The sequence below is a fragment of the Pelophylax lessonae genome (genome assembly GCF_965119305.1).
Source record: "Pelophylax lessonae genome assembly, chromosome: 5".
In the NCBI taxonomy this organism is placed as follows: Eukaryota; Metazoa; Chordata; class Amphibia; order Anura; family Ranidae; genus Pelophylax; species Pelophylax lessonae.
Window position 1 is genome coordinate 216,354,586 of NC_138772.1, and position 21,614 is coordinate 216,376,199.

The window sequence follows — 21,614 nt, forward strand, 5'->3', positions numbered from 1 at the left end:
GGTCTGTGACTCATAAGTAGTAGGGAAACACACCCAGACAACTGTCTTTTTCAAGAGGTCAGTAGTGGCAGCCTACAATATTTATTTCTCTGATGACGGGTGTACTTAAAGTGCACCTGTCATGCGAGAAGTATGAACGTTGTCTTAAGTGACCTGCTTTTGTAAATTGCTTGTTCCTTGCAGTATCTGGCTTCATATAGGTCACAAACCCCAAATATACATGCTGTAAGTGAGTATTAGAGAAGCGTCTGAATTCCTTCTCTTTTATATGTTTTTAAAGTCAGTGATTCGGCTTTAAAGCCAGAGCATCAACATGAAAGCCAGAGAAACTAATATTCTTAAAGGGAGCAGTCCATAATGGCAGCCTACATAATTATTTTAAAGAACGTTGAAAGGTGCACTTTAAAGGTGTTTCTTGTTAATAAGGAGGTGGTGAAATGGAACCTAGTTAAGTTTTTCTGTGTGCTTGTAACATTTAGAAGACCTATGGTAAGCTTTATGGTACAAATGCTTTATATGTGAATAATTTCCTTTGTGTCCTTATTGTGTAATTTTTTTTTCATACTAACAGCTGTAAATTTGGCAAGAGGAACTGGAAATTTTGTATAGGAATAAAGAAAAAAATGGGGACTCCTGGATCTGGAAGGAAACGTACCCAAATTAAAGACAGATTTTCTGCTGAAGATGAAGCTCTGAGTCATATTGCAAGAGAGGTTGGTTTTATTTCTGATACTTTTAAAAATACTAGATCTTTACTTTTCTTTGTTTTTCAGTATCATTACATATTGCCTCATCTTAAAGCACAACTCCAGCCAACACATTTCATTTAGTAATGGATAGAGTGGGAAAGTACTAAAAACTGTCAACTTTTGTGTTGTTCTTATTGGACAATTTGGATGTTTAAATATCTCATTTAGCAAAATTTAAAAACACATTTTTAGTAGCCTGAGAAATGGTTGAGACTTCCTATAGTGCTTTTATTGCTCTTTATTCCTGTACCAGTAGAGACTAGGAATGGAAAGGCTTAGGAAAAAAATGGGTAAAAAACAGCTTTTATTTTTTCAAAGCAGTTTTTTTTTTTTTTTCTTGAACAATTGAAAAAAAAAGTTTTGGACTATATTCTTTTACAATTGCAAAATATATTTTTATAATATGGTAATTAAACTATATAACACGAAGACCTTAATGAAAGATATTGTTAATACTCTCACCTGAAGACATGCTGGAACAAAATTCAAGTAACACTTTGCTTCTCAATGCAGTTCAAAAACAAGAGGATATGCGTTTCTGCTACTAGGGAGCACTGCAAGGGAAATGCTCCAATTTTGTTTGCTTGTGAGCTCCATCTTGTACCTCCTACAGTTGGATGATGGTTGGGATATAGTAGATAATTTTTATTATACAATATTTATATAGTGCCAACAGTCTGTGCAACACTTTACAAAATGATGGCAGACATTACAGTTACTATATAATTTGGTACAAAAGCAACTAGAGTGTCCTGCTCGTTGGAGCTTACAATCTGATAGATTATTTCCTCTCAGTCCTAATGGACAGGTTAGAGCAGGGGTCTTCAAACTATGGCCCTCCAGTTGTTCAGGAACTAAAATTCCCATCATGCTCTGTCATGTCTGTGAATGTCAGAGTTTTACAATGCCTTATGGGATGTGTAGTTTTTCAACAGTTGGAGGGCCGTAGTTTGAGGATCCCTAGGTTAGGGGGTACATTATTTTTGAAAAATGTGTTTGTTTTTTAACCTTTGAATCAAATGTATCAAACCCGAGGCCCACGAGCCAGAATCTGGCCCACCAGGCCATTTCTTGTGGTCCTCACACCCAGGGCTTTTTTCAGCTGGAATGTGGTGGGACTCTGTTCCACCACTTCCAGCTCTCTCCCTCCACTCACCACTTGCACTTGTAAATATAGAAGCCTTCTGTGTTTACAAGGACAGATTTTTTTTTTCTCAGCAGCACTCACCGATCGCTGACTGCCCTGCACTCATGGCAGAGACAAGGGGGATGCAGGTGCAGTGTGGGATGCGGCATCACATGTTAAGCTGCACTGTGATCCCCATCTGTGCCCGGGTGCACATGATCTCCCTGGAAGTGAGAGAGGCGCAGACGCCTACACTGCCAGTAGGTACTAGAGCTGGGCTGGGTAGGGGAGATGTGATGAAGCTTTCGGGGGGAGAAATGAGGTCTGATATGTGCAGAGGTCAGGATGGGTACAAAAGTTAAAGCCACGGAGGGGTTGAAGTGAGATGTTAACAGCCTGTGAAAGATAGCTGGACCTGCACACTGTGCAATGCACACCCCTAAACCCTGCACAATGTATATAGAACACTCCTCAACCCTACACTCTGTACATAGTGCCTCCCTGATCTTTTTATGTAGTGCACCCCTGAAGTCTGTACTTAGCGCACTGCAATTTGGCCACATTCACTGTACGATGCAGTTGGGGGGGGGGGGGCATGGTTGGGTTCCTGCACCTATTCTCTGAGGAAATAAATCCCTGGATAAATTTATATAGTCTTACAGATACAACCGGCCCTTTGAGGGCAACCATAATGCTGATGCAGCCTGCAATGAAATTGAGTTTGACACACTCTTGCTCTAAATGATTCCTATTAATATTCTCCACCATCACAGCATAATGTTTACCTATAGTCTGGTCAGTAAATTGTTTTTTCTTTTCCTCCTCTCAGTAAAATGATGAGACCAACATCTAGAGTTTGGAAACATTTCTACAGTGACATTTCTGCTGAGTGCAAAGCTGCAATTTGCAAATATTGTGGGAAGAAATATTCTTTTCCAAATGCTACAAGGATGACAAAACACATCCTTGCATGCCAGAGGTGCCCTAAAGACACTAAAAAATACTTTATGGAATGAAATGATGAGGACCATAATGAAAGTACAAGTAACTTTTCCCTCCAGAGTTCTCATTCCAGAAACACTCTTTCTGCTGCTTCTGGATCATCACAGAGTGTTTCTTCACCAGCAGCATCTTCAAGTAAGGAAGTGTTGCAAACCACTGCCTCCCAAAAATACACAATACCTTCATTTATAGAGAAAATGACCCCTGAATATCAGAACATTCATCAAGCTTTTACATTATTATGAGGGGGTGGTTACCTGTTTTCATGTATAGTTGAAATGTTCCTAACATTGACAGTTCTTGTTATTCCATTTGTAATGAAAAAATAAAATTTTAAAAAGCATGTTTAGTTTATTTACTGAATAAGCTGTACTATCATTAATAATACTTTTATATACACTGCATTTCACGTTCCTAGTGTAACAAAATGACTTTCAATTTGTAAAACTACTGCACACTGTGTTATATTTATTTATTTATATATATATATATATATATATATATATATATATATATATATATATATATATATATATATATATATATATATATATATATAAAATATTTTTTTTTAAATCCTAGCTTCAAAATTTCCGTAAATGTTATGTGTAGCTTGTATCCCCTATTTTTTTTTTTCTATGGATGTCCCAAAGAGAAAAAGAGACTTTTTTTCTTTTTTTTACTAAAACTTTATACCTATAAAATTTGGATGTGCATGTGAGTCTGTATAGCCGCTTTGTCTCTTTAGATTAGGGGTGCCCAACCTTTTGAGGAGTGAGGGCCACTTAAGTGACTTGGTAACCGGCCGAAGGCCACAATAAGTGGAGCTGGTGGATGACAGGTACGTGTCCACTCTGTATATGCAGAGCGGATAGGGACACAGTCCCATCTACTCTATGGGCCCTCTGTCCTATACCACCCAGACAGAAGGGGACAGCTCCCCTTGTGTTTTTTTTTTTTTTTTTGAGGATTGGATTGGAGGTAGGTAGGTAGGTGTAAACGGACACACGTCCATTTACAGCTGCTGCTTCATACAGGTGAATGGAAGATCCGATTGGGTCCGCCTGAAAAATGTGTGAAAGGGACTAAGGTTTACCTGCACGCAGTACATCTGTGGCTTTCCTGTGGGCTAGCTGCACTTTGCCATAGGCTTCTATAATATCCTGCAGGTGTGGTGTACTTTCAGAAGAAGCACCAAAACTCCTACATTAAGAAAATTTGATGCACTTTTAGAAAGCACACCAAACCCGCATGTAATAACAGAAGTCTTAGGCTCAGTGCAGGTAACCTGCAGGTGCACCTGCGAAGCAGTTTAAAGCAGCAGCAACAACTGCAGAAGAGGTATGCCCATATATTCACAGTTAGGTCCATATATATTTAGACACAGGCACAATTTTATATTTTGTCAGGTGTTTATCAAAACATATTCAAATTATAGTTCTATAAAGGATATGGGCTGAAAGTGCACACTCTCAGGTTTAATTTGAGCGAATGTACATCCAAATCCAAGGAAGAGTTTGGGAATTACAGCTCTTAAGAATAGCCATCACCTCTTTTTCAAGGGACCAAAAGTACTTTGCTAATTGAATCAAAAGCTGCTTCATGGCCAGATGTGGGCTACTCCTTCGTTATTTCTTCATCAATTAAGCTGGTAAAAGGTCTGGAGTTGATTTTAAGTGGTGGTATTTGCATTTGGAATCTGTTGCTGTGAACCTACATCATTCGTTCAAAGGAGCTGTCCATGTAAGTGAAACAGGCCATTGTAAGGCTTCAAAAACACAACAAATCCATCAGAGAGATAGGAGCAACATTAGGAGTGGCCAAACTAACGGTTTGGTATGTTCTGAGGAAAGAAGAATGCACTGGTGAGCTCAGTAACATAAAAAGGCCTTGACGTCCACAGAAAACAACAAGGGTGGATGATCGCAGGATCCTCTCAATGGTAAAGACAAACCCATTCACAGCATCCAGACATGTGAAGGAAACTCCCTAGGAGGTGGGCGTATCATTGTCAAAGTTTACAATCAAGAGAGACTTTACGAGAGCAAATAAAGAGGGTTCACCACAAGGTGTAAACTATTGAAAAGCCTGAAGAATAGAAAAGCCAGATTAGACTTTGCCAAAAAACATCTGAAAAAGCCAGATCAGTTCTGTAAAAGCATTCTTTGGATGGATGAAACTAAGATTAATCTGTACTAGAATGCCGTGAAGAAAAAAGTGTTGAGTAGGCTTGGTATGGCTCATGATCCATAGCACACAATGTCATCTGTAAAACATGGTGGAGGCAGTGTAATGGCATGGGCATGTATGACTTCTAGTGACACAGGGTCATTGGTGTGTATTGATGATGTGATAGAAAACAGAAGCAGCCGGATGAATTGTGTTAGCCCAGTTTCAGCCAAATGCAGTCAAGTTGATTGGACGGCGTTTCACAGTACAGATGGACAATGATCCAAACAACACTGCAAAAGCAACCCAGGAGCGTTTGAATGAAAAGAAGTGGAATATTCTGCAATGGCCGAGTCAGTCGTCTGATCTCAACCCAATTGAGCATGCATTTCACTTGCTGAAGGCTGAAGGCAAAACTAAAGGCAGAAAGACCCACAAACAACAACTGAAGACAGCTGCAGTTAAAGCCTGGCAAAGCATCAGTTCCAGACTTCAGGCAGTCATTGCCACTAAAGGATTCTCAACAAAATATTAAAAATTAACATTTTATTTCTGATTATTTTCATTTGTCCAATTACATTTGAGCACCTGAAAATGGGTGGACTGTGTATAAAAATGGTTGCAGCTCCTAATATTTGTACTTGATTACTTGATAACTATGTTCAACCCCTTGAATTCAGTGTGAAAGTCTGCACTTCAAATTCAATTGAATATTTCATTTTAATTTTATTCTGGAGTCGTACAGAGGAAAAAGTATGAAAATTTTGCCTGTGTCCAAATCTATATATATGGCCCTAACTGTATACTGTGATTTTAGAATTTAAACTGACCTTTAATAATAATCGTCAATTCAGGAATCTCCCTTGTTACAGGTACAATTTTGATCACTTTTATTGCGGTCACAAGTAATGTAAACAGATGGTTTACATGTAAACATTCCTTGTGACAGTACTAGGCAGGGACAGGTGGGGGACTTGAGTCAAATGTCTTGTCAGACTTAAGTCACCAGTTTGAGGACTTGAGACTTGCTTGCCTAAATTTAATAAGACATGACTTGGATTTTGACTTGGTATTCATGACTTGAGAATTGACTGACTTGAGACATATAACTCAAAATGACTTTACTTTTTTAAGTTATTAAATATTTGCTTTTTCTCAAGATGTGTTAAAGCAAAATTAATGTGCCTGTTATGTTTCTGACACCACAGTCACTTAAAACACCTCAGTGTTTTCTGATTTTTAGGACACTGGCTGTTTAACAATGGAAATACTTAACATGTTTTTAGTGACTGTGGTGTTGAAACATGACCGGACGAAGGATTTTGAGCTGTTTGGGAGTTTAAATTTTTTCTTTAATATGCCAATAAAAAAGCACTAAGCAGTTTTGTTAATGTAGAAAATAAAACAAAACCTTTCCTGACCACTGACTTTTAACTGATTTAAAGGTGAAAATTGGGGTAGATCAGTATTTTGACTTGATTTGTGACTTAACCAAAATAAATGACTTGACTTCTACCATGGACTCGACTTGACTTGCTTGCTTGCTTTTTGCCACAGCAACTTTGGACTTGCTTGAGACTTGAAGGTTAAGGCCTCTTTCACACGGCCACTCCGTTTGTTTTCTCCGCTCCGGCACTTTTTTTTTTTTTTATTCCACGGACACGGATGACACTTGGGTCATTCACTCTGTATGTCCGCATATCATCCCATCCGTTTGCGGATGATATACGAACATAATGTATGTCTATGGGGATTGTGGATGTCAGCGGATGACACCGCTGACATCAGATTTTGCATCCGTTTCGTTTTTTAAACGGAAGAAAAATAGGGTTCTGTTCCGTTCCAAAAAACGTAACAGAACTGAAAGGACGCAAATCGGATGTCAGTGGATAGTCATCGGCTGACATCCGCAATCCCATTGACATGCATTATGTCCGTATATAACCCGCAAACGGATGGTGTGATATACGGACATACGGAACGCCCGTGTGAAAGAGGCCTATGACTTGAGACTTGCTTGTGACTTGCACATGTGTGACTTATTCCCATTTCTGCTAAAAGACCCCAAACCCCTCCTCTGCACTTAAAAGCATTCAAAATGCCAAGTTTGGCTGTTTTGAATGCTGTCTTTTTTTTTTTTTTTTTAATCTGGTGCCTGTAAGGCCCCAGTACCTGGAAGTGATGTCATGACATTGCTTTCGGGTTTTTACATCGGAAACCCAATCCAAGCCGAATTTGGCTTTGCTCGGGTCAACCGGTGGGAGGGGAGACTCGTCGGCACTAAGGGGTTAAAGTATGCTTGACATAACCTATTCAGGGCCAAGCATCAAGTTAAAGTAGAACTGAATGCATATTACAACAGACTGCGAGCAGGCAGACTGTTATCGCAGATAAAATACATCTACCTGCCTCCTCAGTCTTCTGCGGCAGCTCTGCTTAGATCTCTGGCACATTCCCTGTGACCCGGGATGACTGACTCCTGTGCATGTGCAGTAGTTGCTTCATCCTGCACCAGCCAATGAAGATGCCGGCACTAGTGTGGGAACCTAGACTGCTAGGCAGGTGTTAAGTAAAGTGTTTTAGTTCTGTTGTGATATTATTGCCAGTCTCCAATGTCTCTTATATTTGTCTTTCCTGTTCCTCCCATGTGACACTGTTGGTGATTAACGAGCAGCTGCTTGGACATCCAGCACTGCAACATGGTGGTGGAGAGAGACCTCATCCCCCTCTATGCCTAAAACCCTATTCAGCTACAGGGGGCTGGGTGATGCAGGTGGACATTGCTAAATGTCCTCCTGCATCAGAGGCTCCCAGGATCACATTAGCGCTGTGTCTGGGGGATCACATGGTTTTCTACTTTGTGATTGCTGTGTCCAATCGCATGGTAAAATAGGAAACCAGATGTAAACATTGGTTTTCTCAGCTCTCGCACAGATGGGCTGTGAGAGTAGAGAGAACTGTTGCTGCAGCCTGTGAGTGAACAGCAGCTTGTCACACTGCATGTACATTTACAGACTGCAGTGCCAGCCTGCCTCCCATATCCTACCTGTCACCTGTCCTAGTGTCACCAGTGCTCACAGTAACCACTCCATACACCATACAAGCATCCTGATCACTGCCATTCGCCATACCACTGTCCTTATCACTGCCTTTCACTTACCCCCCGTCCTGATCACTTCCTTTCACCATACCCCCATCATGATCATTGCCTTTCACTATACCCCTGTCCTGATCACTTCCTTTTTGCCATACCACCGTCCCGATCACTGCATTTTGCCATACCACCGTCCTGATCACTGCATTTTGCCATACCACCGTCCTGATCACTGCCTTTCGCCATACCACCGTCCTGATCACTGCCTTTCGCCATACCACCGTCCTGATCACTGCCTTTCGCCATACCACCGTCCTGATCACTGCCTTTCGCCATACCACCGTCCTGATCACTGCCTTTCGCCATACCACCGTCCTGATCACTGCCTTTCGCCATACCACCGTCCTGATCACTGCCTTTCGCCATACCACCGTCCTGATCACTGCCTTTCGCCATACCACCGTCCTGATCACTGCCTTTCGCCATACCACCGTCCTGATCACTGCCTTTCGCCATACCACCGTCCTGATCACTGCCTTTCGCCATACCACCGTCCTGATCACTGCCTTTCGCCATACCACCGTCCTGATCACTGCCTTTCGCCATACCACCGTCCTGATCACTGCCTTTCGCCATACCACCGTCCTGATCACTGCCTTTCGCCATACCACCGTCCTGATTACTGCCTTTCGCCATACCACCGCCCTGATCACTGCCATACCAGCACCAATGTAAACAGAGCTAGTGTCCCTAATGGTTTTCCCTGTCCTGGTTTTCCAGGACCTCCAAAAATGTGATGGGTAGTCAGAAAATTAGGTGCATAATTTATGCCCCTAGAACACCCTAACTGCTTCCTGTTCAGCTGTGTACTGGTGATTCTGAAGCTCTTAAAAGTAATGCAAGATGCTAAAGAGATGGGGTGGGTGTAATTCTAATTATGTCCATGCCCTGTGTGAGAAATATCTAATTAAATTTATAACTTTTGTGTAAAAGTAATTTCATATAAGTCAGCATTTTTGGCAGTGCACCACTTCGTGGGGTAGTGTATTGCCTGTTGGGCAGATGCATTGCAATGTCATTCAGAATAAATGGCACAACAGCCCACCAGTGCATGTAATGTGTGCTGTGGAGCTGCAGTTAAGTTCAGTCTATGGGCCTTTAGATTCTTTGATGTGATCTTTGAGAATGGATTACTTCACCGTGCAGCTAAGCAGGTCAGGAATGGCTTGTTTTAAAGTTCTTTTACTAATTGTTATGTAATTGTTATGGATATATAAGTACTTTAACCACTTACCTACTGGGCACTTAAACCCCCTTCCTGCACAGGCCAATTCTCACTTTTAGCGCTGTTACACTTTGAGACGGGTAACAAAAATGGTGAAGGGTTTAGGGGATAAAACATACCGAGAGCGACTTCTGGAACTTAACTACTTCAATACAGGGCCCTTTAACCCCCCCCCCCCTGCCCAGGCCAATTTTCCGCTTTCAACGCTGTCACACTTTGAATGAGAATTGCGCCGTCATGCAATGTTGTACCCAAATTAAATTTTTAGCATTTTTCTCAATCAAATAGAGCTTTCTTTTGGTGGTATTTAATCACTACTGGGATTTTTTATTTTTTGCTGAACCAACGAAGACCGAATATTTTGACAAAAATAAACTGTTTTTATAGTTATAAAAATTTGCAAACAGGTCATTTTTCTCCATTGATGTGCGCTGATGGGCTGCACTGATGGGCTGCACTCATGGGCACTGATAGACACTGGTAGGTACACTTATGGGCAGCATTCATTATGGGGCACTGGTAGGTGGTGCTGGTGGGCACAGATGCCCCTCTCCTCTTCGGGACCGGTGTCCCTCTAATAGCAGCGGCGATCGGCTTTTTTTTTCTCCTCACACCGACCGCGTGAGAAGAAAGAAAAAACGCTTTTTGCCGGCTGCTGTTTAGATCACATGATCAGCTGTCATTGTCTGACAGCTGATCACATGGTAAGAGGCCAGGATCGGCCCATTAATCCGATCTGTGATCAGCCGAGTCTCAAGGACTCACTGATCAGAGCGAGCCGCACGCGCTCCGCAGGGAGCACGCAGGCAGCTCAGGCATGGGAGGACGTACATGGACACCCTCCCGGCAATTAAGGTCCACGCTGTAGCCGCCTTTTGGCTATTGAGCGGACGGGAAGAGGTAAATGTCCCCAGTCTGTGCACAGTTGCACTTTATAGTGAACCTGTTGCTTTTCCCTATTTCCTTTTCAACAGTGGTAAAAGAAAAGCAGGATATTTTTTTTCAAATAGTTTTTCAAAGATTTGTTGAAATTGCCTTAAATAATAGTGTTTATTTGGATTTTAAAGCATATGCCTTCCCTTGCCCTTCCTCCTATGAGTATTAAAATGTCAGACTCTAAATCAGACTTACCGAGCTACTGCATGTACTGGCTACCATTCAAAGATTTGTCATTCATAGTTTCCATTCATCTGGTTTCAGCCCTATAGTATATTGTACTGCATACCCCTCTTCTGGATATATGTCCTTATTACCTTATTTAAGGACGAAGGGAGCAAATGTTGTACATGCTGGGTACAGTACATTACTCTCAGGAAATCTGTGTAAAATGCGCTGTCTCAGACATTATTCAGAATAGCGTACTTTGAAAAAAATGGTAGGGGGGGGGTGGGTTTTCTTTAACATAAAGAAGTGCAAAAACTGATAGGTTGATCAGCTAAAATGATCTCAAATGCTTTAAAAGGGCAACCAAAACCAGAAAGATGTGGAAGAAAACAGAAAACGACTAAAATGGATCGAAGAATAGCCAAAATGGCAAAAACTCAGCCATTGATCAGCTCCAGGGTGATGAAAGAAGGTGTGAGTACTTTTACAATTAGAAGACGTCTTTGTGAAGCCCCCACAAAGTCCCTTTGTTGAAAAAAGACGTGCTGAAGAGGTTAAAATTTGCCAAAAAATAGATTGTCCGGTCTAAAGAGAAATGGCGCAACATTTTGTGGACTGATGAAAGCAAGATAGTTATTTTTGGGTCTAGGGGTGCAGACAGTTTGTCAGACAACCCCCAAATGCTGAATTCAAGCCACAGTACATGGTGAAGACAGTGAAGCATGGTCGGACAATCGTCATATGGTAGATGTTTCTCATACTATCGGTGTTGGGCTGATTTATCACATACCAGGGACCATGGATCAGTTTGAGTACATTAAAATACTTGAAGAGGTCATGTTGCCTTTTGCCGAAGAGGAAATGCCCTTGAAATGGTTGTTTCAACAAGACAGCGACCCCAAACACACCGTAAGTGAACAGCATCTTGGTTCCAGACCAACAAGATTAACGTTATGGAGTGGCCAGCCCAATCCCTGGACCTGATCCAATAGAAAAAGTGTGGGATGACATCAAAAATGCTGTTTCTGCGGTAAAACTATAAAATGCAGAACAATTGTGGAATGCAGTGCAATCGTCCTGGGCTGAAATACCTGTTCACAGGTGCCAGAAGTTGGTCGACTCCATGCAACACAGATGAGAAGCAGTTCTCAAAAACCATAGTTATACAACTAAATGGTCAGTGATTCACATGAAAGCTAAATCTTCAAGCATTTTTCCGTTTTTTATACAGTAAATGTTTGAGTTTGTAAAGAAAAATGCAGACACTGCTATTTTTTGGATAAATCCTAATAACTTTTTCTTCACTTTCTGTAAAGTAAGAACAAATTTGAAACCATTTTTCTTCATATTTTGGTTTGGAATAGATTGTGCAGTGTTCCCAATGCATTTGCGTAAACGGAAATACAAGCTATTATAAGGAATTTGAGCTTAACTCACTTTTTTAAACACTCTTTTATTTTTAACACAACTGTATGTCTTTGTTTTGTTTAAAGCACTACATGAATCAGAAGGGGATTCACTTTCACAACAGAAAGAATTTCGTTTAAGAATTGAGGCAGATAAACTCACTCCGGAATAGCAGATGGCTTTGCTATCAGTAGACAGTTGGGCTTGTGTCATCACTATATTGTGAACTAGGAAGTTGTTCTATAGATAGAATTATGTGCCTGCTGATCAGCTGTTGGTATCTGTTTGAACACCACAAAGAGCTAGTGCATGTGTAACAGGTGCAGTTTACAGATGTCTAACAGGGCTACAATTTAAACAATGTGTACAAAATTTAGCGCATGCTAGGCAAAATATGCAAAACCCCAAGAAAACTGCTGAATGCACAATGTGTGTGTATTTGCTGTTTTCCTGACAATGTCTTATTTTTTAAAGCCAATTTTTTGAACTGGCCTCCTCTGCATCTCTGGCACATTTGTTGCTTCTGTATCTCCTCTCTGGCTACAGCCTGCTCACTGGGCAATGCTTAGGCAACATTACCTTTTATCCAGTTAGCAGGGTTGTGATCCAGGACACAGTAAAGCTGATCATACAAGTGATACAAGTTTGTTGTTCTGGCTGTATAGTATGGAATAGATATGTAAATAAGTTTGGCAGAACAGAATTCTAAAGCTGAAATGGTAAACACATGTATTTTAATGATTTATTCAGCTGTTTGCATCAACAAGCTTTAAAGTCATACATTCCAAGTGCTGTTACCCCTAATTAATGGTATAACCAATGTAATTACTATATTTATTGATTTTAACTATTTTTAAAGCTAAAGTTTAGTGCCAAATTATTTTTGGCAGCGGAAACGCTACTTAACAGCAGTGAAGTGTGCTCCATGTGTGCTTGGCTGCTGTTGATAGCAGAAATCTTCAGTCACCTGTCCCTTGGTATCCCTACAGCTGCAATCTTCTTGTGTTGGGTTAATATCACTGGTTGTGCTTGTGATGCAGTCATCAAAATTACCAACTATGCTCGCCCTGTCTGTCCCAATGCTCCAGCCATAGCACTTGTACACAGGGTCGCTAATAGAAATCACAAGCTTACCTGACAGTGCTCCTCTCCTCAAAATATCAAATTATATTTTTGCTAAAATGCAACACCCACGATGCTATGCATTGCACCCATGTGCAGAGATTATACCCCTGTTGAACAAGACCCTTTCAATTGAATAGCAGCACAAAATCTGCACCCCACAGTGAGCAACTGGTACCTTTTTTGTTTACTTTGTTCTTTTAGAGGGATGTATTCATTTAGGATGGTGAGCCCCCCCCCCCCCCCCCCTCATCCAGCATCCTGAAATAACCTGCCAATGTGCTCTTAGCAGCTGCTGGTAGGAGAGCAGAGGAGGGAATATAGCAGCACTGCGGGGGAAAGGGACACACGTGTCCCAGATAGCAGGGGGAAGGGGGGCACAGATACTAGAACTGATCCCCCTGTGGTGCAGCTGGAGGAAGAAAAGATAAGTAGAAGCCAGCAGCACTGCACAAGAGTCACAAGTGTTAGCAATAAAGCAGTACTGCTGGCCCTCCTATCTGTCAGGTGCCAGCCCCCCCTTTTAAACTTATGAGGCCTGGGCCGAGTACAGGAGGGCTGGCTATACTGCCTTATCAGTGACCCTGCCTGTACATTGGGTTCTCGCATCGCAAAGCATTCTGTGATTGGAGGATGGGCACGGATGAATGAAAGGTCTGTCTCCTCCAATCCCTGAATGTTTTGCATTGTGGGTACTTATAGTACTGGTGCTGGGAACAGGGTGGAAAGTGTGCGCATAGTCGTCACTTTCGATTAGCACCTTTCACAGGCACAGCTGCTATTCACCCCTGCAGCTCCAGAAGATTACCCCTATGGGAATATTCAGGGGCTGAGGACTGATTATTTTTACTGTAAATTGGCCCCATCAGCACATGGGGCACAGTTCATTGCTGGAAAGTAGAAAAAAAAAAAGTATACTTCTACTTTAATGTGCAAAAGAAGAACTATAAGAAGACTCCCCCAGATTCTGCTGAATAAATAAAAAGCTATATTCCACATATTACAAGCTACTGATCTTAACCTTTCGTTCAAATGCATTCCCTGCATTAAGACAAAAAATGTTTAGTATTGCCACCCCATGCTTACCTAATCCCTCACTCATTCCACTGCTGTCCCTGTCTGTAGCAGCTCTTGGTGCTCTCACAGGCTTTGCTGAGGCAGCAGGAGCTATTGACTCCTGCTCCTGTGAGTCAAATTCTGTGACAGGGTGGGGCTGAGCTCACTGTCTGTCTTTCTATAGATGCAGGCAGCGTGGCTCCAGATTGAGCGGCAGGTGTGGCACAATAAGAAGCTGCTTCCTATTGTGGCAAACTGAGATAAGGAGCAGTCAGGAGTGTCATTGAGGCACCTGAAAAAAGGAGAATCAGGGCTATTCTGTGAAATTCTATTGCACAGAGCAGTTAAGTATAACATGTTTATTATTTTCAAAGAAGCAAGTGGAGTATTGGGTTTTTAAGGTGCTATCACAAATTACGTGACCATTTGATTAAAATTCAAAAAAGTTTTATTGTTGAATCAACACATAAAAGTAATTCTAAAATCAATATTGTGCGGATATTCATATACCACACTTTTCTCGACATGTTTCGCTACAATATGTTCGCTTTTTCAGGAGCTTTTGTCTGGATATCATTCACAATTAACTGACAACAAACAAATAACATTGTTAGTTGTTTACAAGACGAAGACAAATTAATTTACACTTAATTAATATCACACTGGTAATTATCATAGAAAACAGTAGCTTTGAACATTTAGTGGATTTACCCACAGAGTCCTGCATTCCGCTCAGTCACCTGCATCTTTAATTTTGCAAGGAAGGACCCCCCCCTAAAGGGATCACAAAAAGACACCAAAGAGAAGGACAATGGATACCAGTGTACCACAAGAAGCATTAGGGATTCGATTTTGTCCACCTAGGAAAACAGAGTGACATAATTGACTAAATGATACATTTTTAACTATCTTTTGTATGGTGCCTATTAATTCTAAAATTATTTGGAGTTTCACACACAAAACAAGCAAAAAGTACCTTAAATCACTAATACCACTTCAACTGACAGCAGACATGGATCTTTGGGATGCCTCAACAAGAAGCATAAACCAGAAAACAAACGCCAGCTTAGTTTGGTATTATAGAAAAGGAATATGGAGAAGTCTTCTATATAATTGTCCAGAAGGGGCAAACAAGCCCTCTCGGACACTTGTAACAAAGCAACATTACTTTTAGTAGGGGGGAAAGGTGTGGCGCTAATGGCGCTGCAACCCCAGGGAAACAATTTCTCAGAAAGGACAATCTAGGGAAGATGATACGATTTATGGGGATAGGACTTTGTCCCATTTTTTGTAATCTTTATGGTGGGACTAAAAGTAAGGTTGCTTTGTTACAGGTGTCCGGGAGGGCTTGTTTGCCCCTTCTGGACAATTATATAGAAGACTTACTCCATACTCCTTTTCTATAGTATATATAATATATACCAAACTAAGCTGGCGTTTGTTTTCTGGTTTATGCTTCTTGTTGAGGCATCCCAAAGATCAATTTCTGCTATCAGTTGAAGTGGGCATTAGTGATTTAAGGTACTTTTTGCTTGTTTTGTGTGTGAAAAAAACTCCAAATAATTTTAGAATTAACAGGCACCATATAAAAGATAGTTAACACTTGATAATATAGTCTAATTCTGCCACTTTGTTTTCCTAGGTGGACAAAATCTAATCCCTAATGCTTCTTGTGGTACACTGATATCCATCAAAATAAGCATCTGATTGATATAAAAGCCTAGTTGTCCTTCTCTTTGGTGTCTTTTTGTGATCCCTTTAGGGGGGGGGGGGGGGGGTCTTTCCCTGCAAAATTAAAGATGCAGGTGACTGAGCGGAATGCAGGGCTCTGTGGGTAAATCCATTAGATGTTCAAACCTACTGTTTTCTATGGTAATTAGAAGTGTGATATACACTGTGAATTAAGTGTAAATTAATTTGTCTTTGTCTTGTAAACAACTAACAATATTATTTGTTTGTTGTCAGTTAATTGTGAATGATATCCAGACAAAATCACCTGAAGAAGCTAAGATATTCCAGTGAAACATGTCGAGAAAAGTTTGGTATATGAATATCCGCACAATATTGATTTTATAATGACTTTTATATGTTGTTTCACCAATAAAACCTTTTTGAATTTTAATCAAATGGTCAAGTAATTTGTTATGGCACCTTAAAAACCCAATACCGCACTTGCTTCTTTGTATTCAATTAAACGGTGTGGTGCATGTAATTAAATGGGCTATTCATTCATTTGGGAAAAATGTTTGATTGAACCTCCTCCCACCCACCGTATGGTAAAATGACATCTAACATTGCCCCAGTGTCACCGGGGGGGGGGAGGGGGGGGCTAGGGTGCACAGGGTGGCAATTGCAGGCATGCCCTGTCCCTAGGAGATCGCGTGACCCCCCAGTCTCGGTAAAGAGCCAATGCCGTGACTCTTTACCCATGTGATCGGCTGTGATTGGAAACACAAGTGCTGCTTATCACCTCTTCTCGCCTCACTCTGACAGGGTGTGAGGAGAGGAGAGCCGATCTTCATCATCTCCTCGCCGGGGAGACCTGTATAGGTAATCGGAGCACTGATCATCAGTGACCTGATGATCAGTGCAGCCCCAGCAGTGACACCAATCAGTGCAACAAATTTTGACAGAAACGAAGAGACTTTTTTTTTCAAAATTTTCGGTCTTTTTTTGTTTTAGCACAAAATAAAAAACCTAGGGGTGATTAAATCTCACCAAAAGAAAATTCTGTTTGTGTGGAAAAAAGGTCTTAAATTAATTTGGTTACAAGATTGCATAACCGCGCAATTGTCATTAAAAGTGTGACAGAGCTGAAAATTGGCCTGTGCAGGAAGGGAGTATACAGTGCATCCAGAAAGTATTTACAGCGCTTCACTTTCTCCACTTTTTGTCATGTTTCAGCCTTGTTCCAAAATGGATTAAATTCATTATTTTCTTCAAAATTCTCAAAACAATACTCCATAATGACAATGTGAAAGAAGTTTGTTTCAAATCTTTGCAAATTTATTAAAATTAAAAAAAGAAAAAAAATCACATGTACATAAGTGTTCACAGCCTTTGCTGAATACTTTGTTAAAGCACCTTTGACACTAATTACAGGCTCAAATCTTTTTGACTCTAAAAAGAAAGGAACAGAGGACGGACCAGCCTAGCGCATTACCTTTGCCAAAATGTATTATTTAAAAAATGTATGCATTATGCTCACAAATGGAATGAATATGTCAAGCAAAATAAAGTCCACCAGATGCTCCACTCAGCATAGTCTGCTGACTAGTGACCGTTGTGGAATTAAAAGTCGAAACAAAGCTGATGTGTTTCTAGGGGTGTCCCCTCTTCTTCAGAGCTGGGTTTGAAGTGCAGGTAGCTGATTTTTATATGATGAATATGATCCCAAAAAAATCCCATGAGACCTCTACTTTAGGCCCCTACCTACAATGGGCGGGCTGATGGGATCAAGTCATATGGGTAGGTAAATATAAATACACAATTAAATCTCTCTTACAATTTAGGACCTTGCATTACAAAAACACACACACACATATATATAATATAGCTAAATAAGAGACACAATTTGAAATAAAGGCAAATGTTTAGCTGTAGACTTTCAGGTATCAATGCACAGTGTGTCATGCTATGTATAGACCAAAATGAATCTATAAGATTGAATACTCCTCATCACCAAGCAATTGTGATATACTCCGTTATACTCCCCATCCCAAAATGTTCAATAAACTGGGGTGTACAGGTGCGGCCAAGCTGATGTTGCCTAATTGTCGTTTGAGTCTGACAGCTGGCCTTTGTAACGCACGCCGGCAGGATCACAGGTTGTGGCCGTGTTGTGTGTTCCAAATGTTGGCTTTGTGACACGCAAACGTCCCTTGCGGTGATGCCAGAATGTGTCTGCTCCGCAAAAGCAGAAATCCAGAATACCAGCCAGGGTATACTGCAGACGTCACTTCTGGCCTCCTGCGGACCCAGAGAGCATCTGTAAGCTGTTGTATACTGGTGTCACTGTAAATGAACAGGCTGCAAAACACATGTAAGCCAGACATCTATCTATTGCATGGGTGATGAACTGTGAAGTGGGTGAGGAGAAAATAAAAATACCTTCACCCAAAAACCCACTGTATACTTGTGCTGTGCACACTAAAAAAAAAGAAAAATATGTTGAAAGATATAAGGAAATAGTCGTTAAAAGAGATTCAAAAATATTTAGAACACATTCAGTGCTTGATACTTGCTGGGGAAGACCAGCTACCTATTTCAAGGTGTCGAAGCATGAGTATTAAAAATTCACAGTAAAATACAATATCAGACCATAAAAAGATCAAAAAAAAATCATAAAAAATCAACAAATTGCATGTCTTACTGAGACTACTATTGGCATTGTTAAACATAACACTATATTGTATATAGAATAATATCACCCCATAGGGTTTTAGCTACTACCAATGAGGACAATGACTGGCTGTGGAATAATCATGGTGAAAAATTAGATGGAATTGTAGGACAACAATAGGGAATAATCTCAGAGAATCCTGAGTGTGATAGGCCAGAGGGTAGGAATAGATGGATGAATGGATCTCTTCCAACACACACCATAGTGCTAACAACTAACCATATGTGAACAGACACAGGCTTGTGCCCGTGTTCACAAAAGTGCATAAATGTCTGCAAACATACACACAAAGGTCCAGCACATGTATATTGATTTTATTGTAAGCCTACCTTGACGCATGAAGGGCATCAACCCTACTTTATCACCGATGAAATATTTTAGCCCTGGGCATAAAGAAGTAGCTAGAAACCTGTTAATTTACTAAATTGTGTACTTCTAGATCTTCATTCAGTAATTTGGGCATCAGGCTACCAAGGGTAAAGATCCAGAAACGTTCTCTTTTGCACAGATTGTGATATCTCCTCCCCCTGTCTAGTTCCTCAGTGATGGCTTGAAAACCAAAAATTCTCATAACCGTGGGATGCCCTTTATGTTTTTACCTTAAAATGCCGGGGACCGAAAATTTGTCTCTCTCATTGAGAATACATCATTTGTGTTTGCCGATGCGAACTCTAAGTGGCCGTGATGTCCGACCAACGTACAAAAAAACCACAGGGACATAGAATGCCGTATATTACAAATGATGTCCTACAGGTGATGAATGGTTTGATGTGGTTTATCTTTACCATCAGTTCACAGAATATCCCCCTTGCGCAATCTAAACGTGCCGCAGTTTCTAACCCCACAATTGTATGTGCCTTTCTGATCAAAGAGTGAAGACCATTGGTTCAGTTGACTTAGTTTTTTAGGTTTCTGTATTCTGCTGGAGGGACTATACTTCTTAAGTCTCTGGGGTTTCTCCAAATGAAGCTGGACTTGCCATGGATGAGACTGCATAGGATTGGATACTTTTTAATCATATCCCAGTGTTTATGGAAAATCCATTGCATTTGCCAGGCATTGATGTTAAACTGAGTGCAAACATTGGCCTCTTGTGTTCTGTGCTTCCTAGGGACCTGGCTGCCCTGTCAATGTTTATTATTGTTAGTGTTGTTAATGCTCCAACTCTCATACACGAGCAGAGATGTATAAAGTACTAGAGACCCAGACTTGAGTAAAAGTACAAGTGCTCTATCAAAGTGACTTGAGTAGAAGTGCTCTTTAAGCACCACACTTAAGTAGAAATACTAAAGTATTCAACATTTTTTGTACTTAAGTATTGCAAGTAGTTTATTTTAAAATGTACTACTCAAGTACTGAAAGTAAAAGTACAAGTATTGTGTTATGTAGTTATTAAAGAAAGTAGTCAAAAGGCCTGGGCCTCCCCTCCCATTTTTAGATCCCCCTTAGAGCAGGCCAGGGTCCCCCTCCCATTATAGATCCCCTTAGAGCAGGCCAGGGTCTCCCTCCTATTACAAATTCCCCTTAGAGCAGGCCAGGGCCCCCCTCCCATTATAGATCCCACTTAGAGCAGGCCAGGGTCCCCCTCCTATTATAGATTCTCCTTAGAGCAGGCCAGGGTCCCTGCCCATTTATAGAGCCACCTTAGAGCAGGCCAGGATCCTCCTCCCATTATAGATCCCCCTTAGAGCAGGCCAGGGTCCCCCTCCCATTATAGATCCCCCTTAGAGTAGGGCAGGCCAGGGCAGGTCCCTCCCCCCCATTGAATAGATCCGATCCCCTTAGTGAGTGACTTGACTTTAAGACAGTTCTTACTTCTCCTACCTTAGGCTGTCTCGAGTCCTCCAGGCTCTCTGTACACAGTCCCCAGTCCAGTCCCCCCTGCTGAAAGAAGAATATATTCCTACCTCCATCCAGTTCTCCCGCGCTGGGCGGCCGTGCTGCACAGTGCCCAGAGACAGTCTAGTAGTCTAGACTCTAGTAACTCACAGTCCCTCCCCCAGCCAGGGCCCAGAGAGATCACTCCGCAGGCAGGTGTCTCTCCTCTCTCACCACCACCACTTCACTTGAGAGGCGAGCGGGAGACGGGACTCGGGCCGAGCCGAGAGAGGGCAGAGGTGGCGAGGCTCTGCCCCTGAGCCATCGCATCGGGTTGGGGATTGGTCATCACTTGTGAGTCTCAGAGACAGTGAGACTCGAGTAAAAAAAAGTCAGCGGCGGTGCGGGTTTGGAATGGAATGATTCTTAACATTTTTACAATTGTAACGAGTAATGATGCAGCACAAAAAAATATCGGAGTAAAAGTATTAAACTCATCGAAAATATGTACTGAAGTAAAAGTGGAAGCAGGAGAAAAAAATTATACTCTAGTAAAGTACAGATACCGCCTTTTAGTACTTAAGTACAGTAGTAAAGTAGTTCTACTTCGTTACTATAATCTCTGTACAGGAGTAAATATTTATTGTATGCCTCTTATATGTGGTTATCTAGGTAACTCTTGTCTTTGAATTTCCTTTAAAGGAAAAGTCCCTATTCAATGTAATCTCGTTTGAGAGTACAAGTCTGCTTTAGTCCAGGGCTGTGGAGTCGGAGGAAATTTTGGGTACCTGGAGTCAGTCGGCAAACAATGCTTCGACTCCGACTCTTACTAAATTTAGATTGGAATTTAAAAAAAAGCAAGTTTAAATGTTCCAATTCACAAAAAGTTAAAATTAATGACTTAGTATAAGGAAAGTTATAATTGAGGAGGCCAAATGTAAAAAGGAAGAACTACAGAAAGTTCTGAAAGGACGTTTTGTCTTCCTTTAAAATGGATGAATGCACACATCAGAGTCAATTATTTTGCTATTAATGTTAGATTTGTGGATGAAAATAACAAAACAAAAACACGGACCCTCGGATTAACCACTTAAGCCCCGGAGGATTTGGCTGCTAAACGACCAGAGGGTATTTTGCGATTCGGCACTGCGTGACTTTAACGGACAATTGCGCGGTCGTGCGACGCTGTACCTAAACGAATTTGGCGTCCTTTTTTTCCCACAAACAGAGCTTTCTTTTGGCGGTATTTGATCACCTGTGCGATTTTTTGATCACGCGCT

At 41.2% G+C, this 21,614-nt stretch overlaps 1 protein-coding gene across 11 annotated transcripts in view; it reads left to right on the forward strand.

Moving 5' to 3' along the window:
* Window positions 1-575: 575 nt before the first annotated feature.
* The window catches only part of LRRFIP2 (LRR binding FLII interacting protein 2), a 156,470-nt gene continuing 135,431 nt past the window's right edge, over window positions 576-21,614 (forward strand). For all 11 annotated transcript variants that reach the window (XM_082257333.1, XM_082257337.1, XM_082257339.1 and 8 more), the window contains exon 1: window positions 576-713. In XM_082257333.1, coding sequence (XP_082113459.1) covers window positions 624-713 — 90 coding nt within the window. In that variant the 5' untranslated portion in view covers window positions 576-623. The remainder of the gene's footprint in view (window positions 714-21,614) is intronic.